This window comes from Apium graveolens, chromosome 4 (genome assembly GCF_009905375.1).
Source record: "Apium graveolens cultivar Ventura chromosome 4, ASM990537v1, whole genome shotgun sequence".
NCBI lineage: Eukaryota > Viridiplantae > Streptophyta > Magnoliopsida > Apiales > Apiaceae > Apium > Apium graveolens.
In genome coordinates, this window is record NC_133650.1 from 283,057,465 (window position 1) to 283,068,336 (window position 10,872).

Genomic DNA, 10,872 nt, shown 5'->3' on the forward strand with positions numbered 1-10,872 from the left:
AATCAACTTTTAATTAAAACATAAATATTATTTTGTATAAAATACACATAAAATTATCAATAAAACTATATCGTTCAATCAGTAATACTGTCTTTTTCCAATATATTTTATAGAATTATAGTTAATCGATTAAGTAATCAACATGTTAAAATAACTTTTTTTAATGTCCCGACATAAATGGAGACATTATATTTTTACCCTCAATAAAATAATAATTTCGTTATAATAACATTTCCCCCCTTAGCAATGCTATAACTTTAAATAAGTTTAAATGTTCTAAAAAGTTATGAACATATACGTCTACTAATATAATTATTATAAAGTCGTATCATTTAAAGTTTTAAAATAAATAAAATTAAGAATTGAATTCAATTTTTTTTAAAAAAAATATATAATATTAAAAAATTCTGTTTAATTCGTGTATCGCACGGTTTTTAAGATAGTTATATATAAAAGAGATTAAATATCAAAAACTAATTGCATCATAATTTTATACAATAAAAAATACGTAAAAAAACAAATAACAAATAAATGCAAGCTTGCCTTATTTCCTTAATTGAATCAAGTTTTCAGCAAATGAAGCTCCGTAAATCTTACGGCCCAAGCCCACATAAAAGAAATGGGCTAGAAACTAGGGTTTTACAAACACACATTTACACAGCACAAAATAAATCTTGGTCTGTCATTTGAAGCAGCGAGTGCTTAATTGATCAAAAATGGTGAAATTTCTGAAGCCAAACAAGGCCGTAATCGTGCTAAACGGAAGATACGCCGGCCGTAAAGCCGTAATAATCAAAGCATTCGACGAAGGAACTCGAGACCGGCCGTACGGCCACTGTTTAGTCGTCGGAATATCAAAGTACCCGAAGAAAGTCATCAGAAAGGACTCAGCGAAAAAGACGGCGAAGAAATCGCGAGTGAAGGCTTTTATTAAGCTGGTGAATTATAATCACATTATGCCCACTCGGTACACGCTTGATGTTGATTTGAAAGATGTTGTTACTACTGATTGTTTGAAGTCGAGAGCTGAGAAAGTGGCTGCGGCCAAGGCGACCAAGGCGAAACTTGAGGAGCGGTTCAAGACGGGGAAGAATCGGTGGTTTTTTACTAAGCTTAGGTTTTAAGTTGTGATTGTAGGTTGAGAGTGTTTTGGATTGGTTTTGAAATGATGTCTCGGATTTTCGGGTAGTTTTTTGTCGAATGTGTCTGAACTTGCCTGCTACATTGCGATGAATTATCAAATTAGCTTTTATATGATGGAATTTGCTTAGGTTTTTTTATTTAGGTTATGTTTGTTACTTTTTTTATTAGTAGCTGCTATGTCTATCATGTGCTTGCTATATATTTTGCAATTTGTTATCGGTTATGTTTTAGTAGCTTATTGTTTAATTCAAATGTAGTTGTACATGGTATGTGTTCTGTTATAGTCACTGGCATATCTATCATATAGTTTTGCAGTATGTTAACGGCTCGAGTTTCAGTAATTTGTTGTTAACTTGTATGATAGCTATTAAACAATTTGCACGTATAGTGTTGTCTTAGCTGCGGGTAATTGCTTTGTTTACCGTTATGATGTTAAGTGCATTATCTTACTGTTTGAAATACTATACTTTCTGAACTACCATTTGCAATAGTGGAATGTTTAGTTCATTGCATTTATGCACACGTTGTCTATTTCATACATCAAGGGGTCAGGTTTTTGGTCCAATTCTAATTTAAGCAGTTATACTTGTGGGTCGGGGGCAAATGTTCCTAATACAGTACAAATATAGTCGTCGATATATGAAATGGAACAAAAATCATCAACAGATTAGCTGTTATTGACAAAATGTAAAGTTTGACATTGCAATTGGTAGCTTGGGAATAAAACTACAAGGCGGTATGTTTGTCAAAGTGCATATACACAAAGTGCAGTTCTGAATTTTATTATGTTTTGGAAGGAAGAAATGGGGTTTAGTTTTGATGTTTGTAGGATTTAACTTCTCATATTGCATCTTTTTTAGCAATTAACTCAACCTAGGTGCCTAGTGTGTTTGAGTTATTTTGTTTATAGTATAGAGGCAGCTCTTATATGATTACTGAACTACAGATTGATTGTCACTCTTTTCAATGAGTAGAACCTTTAATCATTTTAAGCTAGTCTAGATTGATAGTTGAAATGAGCCTGGTTGAAGTTTTGAGACCTTATTTTGTGTTTTTATTCACTAGGATATGTAGTTAGCTTTTTAGTATGTGTTGTACATTATCCCTCACTTTAGTTAACTAAATATGCTCTTACGGATTAGAAAAGTTAATTAGAGTATTTAAGCCAATTTGTTGTTCAACATAAATTACCAGAAGAGTGGGACTTAATTCATGTTTGCTCATATCTTGGAAGATCAGCACTACAAACTCTGTCTATTGCTGTGTTTTATTGTGTAAACATCGGTTAAGGTCACATATGATCTTCCTTTGCTGGGGATCTGTTATGAACTTATGAACTATAGGTTTAAAAAATTGTACTTTTTACAAATGGTTTGAATTTGTTTTCTGATATTAGGGTTTTCTGTAGCTTGAGCTATAAAAAAGCTTGTTCAAGGTTTCAAGATTCAACACACTTTTGAGATGCTTATATTACATAGCTGGTATATGTACCTCACTAGTTTTTGGCTAATAATTACTCTACGTGGGAAAAACAAAAAAAAATTACTTTTTTGATCATTTATAGATGGTTTTGATAATTATCTGCTACAAACTGAATAGCATTATAGTAACAGTCTTGCCTTTGACATGTTCAAGGTTAACTTTGCAAGTTATTCCTAAATCTCAGCATTGATAAATTTGTGATCCTTAATATATTTGTAGCATAGCAATGCCTAGATTCTTCTTGTGTATATGTTGTTGATTCATTGATCCATGGTTTAGCAGAGTTCAGCTCTGTGGTATTCTGTAATTTTTGGTCGGAATTTTGTCGAATTTTTTATTTAATAGGAAATCTCATTTATGGAGTACAGCCACATCAGAGGTATGCTTGAAAAATTCCACTACTTCAAACCAGAAGTATGAGCAAGTGAGCGTGAGTCATTATTTGCCTGGTTCTGTGAGTAATGATAAACTTTGTTACACTGTGATTGCAGTGCGGTATCTTTCCCGAAATTTGAATTATATAAATGATGATTGTTTGAGTTTACAAAAGTGTTAGTGGCTCCTGTATATTCTACGCTATGTAAATAGACGTGTCTGGAGCCATGTTCTTTTTGAAACATCTTTTCTTGAAGCCACTTTCTTCCACACAAGAAAAGGATTCAGAAAATTTGTTCAAATTATTATGTCAAAGATGGTGTTCTCTATATTATACGTATGGGTAAGCTCTAAAGCAGTCTGGCAGTTCTCATACAAAGCCTTGACTGGGGGCGTTGTCAGTTCTGCTGTCCTCTTGTTGTAAAACGTGGCCTGTGGTGTTTATATTGTCTTTGTAACAAAAGTACAGTGACTGTTGAGCATTCTTCTTTCAACAAAGTTGTTTAACGTGTGACTCAACAAGATCAGGGGAGCAGGGGCTATTTGAATTGCTGATGAGGATGACAACCGGAAGAGAGAATGAGTGACATGGACATGAGAGGGAAGGGTGATTTAAATGATTTGGAATTAAAAGGAGTAAACAAGTTGATGATTTAACCGCTTACTAGATTTCTGGACTGAAGTTCCGATTACCGTTCGGATCGTAATCCCCTAAACATATCGGGTCATTCCACACGTGTGAATGATTTTATTGACCCACAGCATTTAGACTGGCCACTTTGTTCCGTTGATCATGAATTTTTGATTTCGCAGCAATTATGTGAAAGTTTAATGATGCAGGTTAAAAGTATCACATCGGAGGAAAAACATGCGAACAGTAAGTAGTACATTAGGTAGTATGTTGTTGTACATTTTATACACAGAATCTTGGGCATGAGACCTGTGACTGACTTGTATGCCTTGTTCTATAAAGTACATTCAGGTTGATCAAAAAGCAAGAGTTGTGATTTCTTATTAGGCTCTCAATCCGTCACAACCGTTTGTCAGGAACAATTTTTGTAACAAACGCTCCCACAACCGTTGGATGAAAGATCCAACTGTTTTGATTTAAATAAATATAATCCCGTACTACGATATTATAGCGCAATACGTGTCCTGTATGGCAGTACTGCTCCACTATAATACCGTATAACAAGAATTTTTTTTAAAAAAAATTAGAGCCGTTAGAATCTCCATTCAACGACTGTGAAACCATTTGTTAGGAAAATTATACGGTTGTAGGAGACTTGGAGCCTTTCTTATTAAAGATGATACGTCGCCAATCTAGTATTTAAGCAGGCTTTAGATTTTGTGAAAACAGATAACAAAAATATAATGTTAGACAAGTTTTTGAGATTGTAGTTTCGTAGCTCCTATGAATTCTCAAAATGAATGCTAGTTTTAGGTAGTTGGTCCAAAATAGGTGAAGCTAGTTTAGGTAGTTGACAAAAGTAGCTGGAGTTTTAAAGAACTTATTCTTTTCTCTCTTTTACTAATCCCGTGTTACAAGTTGTACCTTTTGTATAAATTTTATAATTACTAGTTGCAGCGTTTCTAATTACTTCAATTATAGTTACTATTTTGATATTCTGGTACAGAAATTATAGACCAACTCACGGATAGTCAAGTTGAAGACCGATGAAGATCTCAAGATATCAATTAATCCTTTCTCGTCATTTCTTTTTCTTATGTCATTTCTTTTTCTTAAATAACATATTTTTCTTCGCTTTTATTAATAGGTCTTATTAACTTACGTCCAGCTTTTAATTTCCTTCATTTTTTCAAATTCCATGTCTAACCGTAAAGTTAAGAAATAATAGACGAAGAACGTTAAAGTAAAGTAGTGAAGTTCTTGTCTTCTCCGGGAGGAGGTCAAGAACTTGTGTGAATTTACTTAGCATAAAAATCAAGGTAACAGACAAATTTATAGAGATTGCTAACCGTTGTCATTGATCAAATCTCTTAGAATTTACACTTTTAACAGTGTCATCTGGCAACTAGGTACAAGTAAACTAGTTGTATCGAATATATCATTGCTTTTTATGGTTATGAGTTGATACTTGAGGGGACAATTCAAGATCCTCATTCAAAAAGGAGAAATATTATTGCCAGGGTACCCAAGTGTAAAAGAACAAGGATTATGTGAACTCCTTTACAGTGCATGACAAATCTTACATATGGGTGATTAATCAGTCTACTTAGTGTTTTGTTAGTCATTGTATTTACAACAAAACAAGTTGTAAAAGTTAATTGAAACATGCTAAACTACTACTTCATTCATAAGTTTTCATTGTTTACAAGAAAAGAAGACCCGAGGGCCAACGACAAACCGAAGACAAGAAAACATTTTTTTATTATTAAAAGATAAAAAACATATATAAATACTATTTAAATATTATAAAGGTAGGGGAATTAAAAGAAAAGCCAAGGGAAAAGAAACAATGGAATTACATGTAGGTAACTTGTGTGAGTAAAGCCAAGGGATAAAACAATAACCTAAAGATTCCAGCTTGTGAAGCAATCTCCATGGTCGATTAAAACAATAGCTAAATTGTGGCCAACTTTTATCAACAATACTTCGGTTATATTGTATGAACTTTTTCAGAAGAGAAAAGAAAATAAATATAAAAAAATTAATTTCGTTGACCTTATATCCGAATAAATTTTATAAAAAAAGAGAAATAAAACTGCAGATTTGGGAATAAGCTTTATTTATTTATATCTTCAATTTTTTTCTTATTTTTAAAAAGATTAGGAAAAAAAAGAAAATAAATTATTTCAATTTTTTTCTTATTCTAAATTCGGGAACACAATGTTATTAATTTTATTTTAAGTTTTCTCCAGCCTGATGAAATTGCTTAGCGGAAAAGATTTATCCTCTTATTTTTTTTACTGGAAAAAAAGTTTATTCTCAATGTATTCCTTTTTAAATTTGTACTAGGATCATTTAGTTGTAATTTGTAAGACACGTATGTCTAATTATTAATTAAAAAAAAAATTAAAGAGATGGTAAGTATTCTAAGATCAATTTATACTTTCTCCAATCATATTTCATTGGATCAAAAACAGTTGTACAGAAAAAATTTAACAACGCACGCACAGTCTTGTGCAGTGTAAAATACTATTATTACCTTGCTTTTATAGTCTTGTCATTTTGCTATAATTATATTGAGCAGGACAAAAGAAACTAGAAGCATTCTATTGTATACATCGATGACGATGTTTTAGCTTTATTAGAGGATTTAGAACGGAATAAATCATTCAAAACTCCGAGTCTACAATACATACATGTATGCCGTGACTGAACAAAGTGTTCAAAGCTTGCTTGAATTAAAAAAATAATGACGTATCCAAGAATGATTAATTAATTATAATTAAATATAATATATACTTAATATATATGGTTTAGGTAGCTTTTGGACTGAGGTTCAACTTGATGGCAGTGTTAACATTTCAAAGATGCATCACATAAACTTTACTTTGAGCTGCTACTGTAACAAATAATTTAGTAATCACAACTAATAATCACATTTTAATACTTGAAACGAATGAATAAAGCATTCAAACTTATGTTTGTTAATATTAATATTAGTTCTGGATTCGGATAAAATTCAATATGACAGAAATAATTTTACAAGAAATAAATTAATTACGAGTTACTCGCTCCGAATAGCACAATCCTTGAATAACTAAACGGTTAAAATCGGGATTTTAGGATATTTTATTCGATATCACGTGAATACACGAATTTAAATAATAGGGATAATGAATATTGTGTTAACACTTTACATGTTTAATCGATGTGCATCAAAAGTGATACGGACACCTGATTATACAAAAATTAAGGTGGGAGTTAAAAAAAATAGTAAAGAAAAGGATTAGTGTGGAAGAGATGACGATTTAGATGAGATGTAGTGATGAGAATTTTCTCAAAAAAGAAAAGAAAAGTAGTAGTGATGAGAATAATAAGCATTAGTCGTCCTTAATCAAAATAACCGGGGTATCAGGTGCGTAGTTTGAAGTATATATAATAACATAATATACACGTCAGAAATTAAAAAAAGAATTTGGAAAGAAACAATGAGAAAGGGACAAAGGGTGACCCTCTCAACGACGATTACCACCAAAAAGCTATCCACCTTTCCTTCTCCCTCCTTCCCCCTCCCTTTTCTTTCCCATTCCCTTCCCTTCTTTCCCTGACAACAAACACTCTCCCTCCCTTCCCATCTCTCTCTCTCTCTCAATCTCTCCCACCTCTCTCTTACTCTCAATCTCTCTCTCTCTCAGTCTCTGCCATATCTCTCTCAATCTCTCCCACCTCTCTCTTACTCTCAATCTCTCTCTCAGTCTCTGCCATATCTCTCTCAATCTCTCCCACCTCTCTCTTACTGTCAATCTCTCTCTCAGTCTCTGCCATATCTCTCTCAATCTCTCCCACCTCTCTCTCTCTCTCCTGCAAGTTTCGATCATGCTTCACAGTCTAGTCCCTCACCTTCCCATCAACACCTCCGACCCAAACTCCACCTCAATGAAATCCAAGCGCCCTCACGACATCGCTTCAACTGCCGAAGACACCTCCACTCACAAGCGTCTCAACTACTCGGGCGAAACCTCAGTCTCTGGCGAAAAGCTCACTCATCCCGAAGACGAAGGAGCTGAATACACAGGTCTCCGTCTACTAGGCTTATTACTACAATGCGCTGAATGTGTAGCTGTCGATAATCTCGAAGACGCTAGTGATTTACTCCCTGAAATCTCCGAACTCTCTTCGCCTTACGGCTCTTCACCCGAACGTGTTGCTGCTTATTTTGCCGAGGCTCTACAGGCTCGAATAATTAGCTCCTGTTTAGGAACTTATTCCCCGCTCAACATCAAGAATTTAACTCTAAGTCAATGTCAAAAAATATGTAACTCGCTTCAATCGTACAATTCGATAAGTCCTCTGATTAAATTCTCTCATTTCACCGCGAACCAGGCGATTTTCCAGGCCTTAGAAGGAGAAGATCATGTACACATCATCGATCTCGATATTATGCAAGGACTTCAGTGGCCAGGATTGTTTCATATCCTGGCCTCACGTACTCGTAAAATCAGGTCTATTAAAATCACAGGTGTAGGTTCCTCAATTGAGCTTTTAGAAGCAACGGGCCGTCGATTAGCTGATTTCGCTAATTCATTAAGCCTGCCTTTCGAATTTTTACCATTAGAAGGAAAAATCGGAAACATAACAGACTTAACTCAGCTCGGTGTACGATTAGCAGGAGAAGCCATAGTAGTCCACTGGATGCATCATTGTCTATACGATGTAACCGGCAGTGACTTAGGCACACTAAGACTATTATCACTTCTCCGTCCCAAATTAATTACTATAATTGAGCAAGATTTAAGTCATGCTGGAAGCTTCTTAGGAAGATTCGTGGAAGCATTACATTACTACTCAGCTTTGTTTGATGCAGTTGGAGATGGCTTAGGTGACGATAATATCGAAAGGCACACGGTTGAGCAACAACTGTTTGGATGCGAAATCAGGAACATAGTGGCTGTAGGTGGTCCGAAAAGGACTGGTGAAGTGAAAGTAGAGAAATGGGGAGAAGAGTTGGGACGGATCGGGTTCGGAACGGTATCGTTAGCTGGAAATCCAGCAGCACAGGCAAGTTTATTATTAGGGATGTTTCCCTGGAAAGGCTATACATTGGTGGAAGAAAACGGGTCGTTGAAATTGGGTTGGAAGGACTTGTCATTGTTGACTGCTTCAGCTTGGCAACCACTGGCCGGCTGATTATTTTGGTTTTTGTAATTCTTTTGAAACAAAAGATTAAAGATATCGTCAACATGATTAGTTGAACATTATCTTTCATAATAATTGTGTATTTTTTTTTTTAATCTTGAGAATTGAATTATAAAAGTTCTGCAGTTCTTGGATTCTCTTGCATTAGATTAAGTATTCCCTCCGGTCAAAATATAAAATTACTGAATAAAGAGTTTCGATTTGTCCATGTCAAATATTTTATCTACTCCAACGTCTTTAAACGTGCGATGTTTACATAAATTATTCGGCGATCTAAATCATCGTACATCTTAAAAAACATCTAAATGAGTTGAGTGCAAATTTATGGCGGAATTTTAATTAACAACATTCCTGTTATTTGCTAAGCAGTTATAGTATATATGTACGTCAAGATTATGTTCTGTCGAGCTAGATTCGATATTCGGTAAGAAAAACTGAACTATAAGATACTCTCGTGACAAATACAAATATGTAAAAAAGGGGTCTCCCTCGTCCCTACAACCAAACATGGACGATCAAGGAGTCATGACTCCATTAAATTTCCCTCAAGTTGATAAAAATTAGAATCTATTTCAATCGAGAGATAAAATTATTTTTGTTACATTTCAGAGAAGTTAGAGCAGAGTATATATATAGATCCTAACAAACTAACAAACTCATAACAAGCTGTTGTCGAGCCGTTGTATCTTGCTGAATCATCATATTGAGTTATCCTTCTCTTGAGCTGGCATTTCTGATTTCACAGCAGAATTACAAGAAAAATGAGTAACTCTACCATTCCCCTGCAAGTGAGGAGTCCAAGAGAAGTCACAGACTCCTAACCTGAAAAGAAGATAGTGCAACTGAGAAGAGGCTAAAGCCTTAGTGAACAGATCAACTGGTTGATCTAAGGAACCAATGTGTTGAGTTGTTACCAACCCTTGCTGCATTTTCTGACGGACCAAGTGACAATTTATCTCAATATGCTTGATCTGTTCGGAAAATAGGATTTGATGCAATGTATAAAGCAGATTTATTATCATAAAACAACTGAAACAATCCAGGTAAGCTCACAGCAAGTGTCCGCAAGGGATCTGTACTCGGCCTCAGCAGAGGACCGTGAAACAACCTGCTGTTTCTTACACTTTCAGGACACCAATGAATCGCCCAACAAAACACAAAACCCATTAAGAGACAATCTAGTATTAGGACAGCTGACCCAATCAGCATCACAATACGTACTCAAAGAAATAGCGGAAACTGCAGAAAATATCAACCCCTGATGCCAAGTACCCTTAATATACTTGACCACTTTTAAAGCAGAAGCCTAGTGAGTCTGACGTGGTGAAATCATATACTGAGCCAAGACGTGAACAGAGTAAGACAAGTCAAACAAGATATCGTAACATATATAAGGCGACCAACCAAACGGCGATAAGCAGACGCAACAAAAAGGAAGGAACGAGGAAATAACATAACCCAACAAGGAATGATATTGATCCATGGGAAGAGAGGCAGCCTTGACATCTAAAAATCCACAATCCTTAACAATATCCAACATATATTTATGTTGATTAACAAAAATATCATGAACAGTACGATGAAACTTCAGGCCTAAAAAATAGTATAGTGGACCTAAGTCCTTGAGTTTAAACTGAGTACCAAGGAATGTCACAATCTCATCAAGTAAAGTAAAATTAGAACCAGTAAGGAGCATATCATCAACGTAGATAAGGACGTAGGCTACATCACCAGCACGAGTAAGTTGAAATAGGCTAGAGTCACTAGCCAACTGAACAAAGCCAAACCGCAACAGGGCTTGAGACAATGCAATAAACCACTGATGTGGTGCTTGCTTAAGCCCATAAATGTACTTGAGAAGTCTACATACCCATATTTTTACTGGTAACACAGAAAATAACTGACTAGAAGGAGTATAACCTGGAGGTAAAGCCATGTCCACCTCCTCATTCACAATGCCATGAAGAAAGGCATTCGTGACATCAGGCTGTTTAACACACCACCCTCGTTTAGCAGCCAAAGTCAACAAAATTCGAAGAGTGGCC

The 10,872-nt window shown here is 35.0% G+C and overlaps 2 protein-coding genes across 2 annotated transcripts; both read left to right on the plus strand.

Moving 5' to 3' along the window:
• Positions 1-641: 641 nt before the first annotated feature.
• Positions 642-1,270, plus strand: LOC141717187 (large ribosomal subunit protein eL27x-like). The gene has a single exon (XM_074519288.1). The coding sequence runs from the start codon at positions 717-719 to the stop codon at positions 1,122-1,124; it is 408 nt and encodes a 135-aa protein (XP_074375389.1). The 5' UTR covers positions 642-716; the 3' UTR covers positions 1,125-1,270.
• Positions 1,271-7,156: 5,886 nt separating this feature from the next.
• On the plus strand, positions 7,157-8,971 carry LOC141721097 (scarecrow-like protein 23). The gene has a single exon (XM_074523843.1). It carries the CDS (start codon positions 7,508-7,510, stop codon positions 8,816-8,818), a length of 1,311 nt encoding a protein of 436 aa, XP_074379944.1. The 5' UTR covers positions 7,157-7,507; the 3' UTR covers positions 8,819-8,971.
• Positions 8,972-10,872: the final 1,901 nt, after the last annotated feature.

What these genes read in the sequence shown, in the direction of transcription:
- LOC141721097 (XM_074523843.1), top strand. Translation starts at nt 7,508, where the DNA reads ATGCTTCACAGTCTAGTCCCTCACCTTCCCATCAACACCTCCGACCCA.
- LOC141717187 (XM_074519288.1), top strand. Translation starts at nt 717, where the DNA reads ATGGTGAAATTTCTGAAGCCAAACAAGGCCGTAATCGTGCTAAACGGA.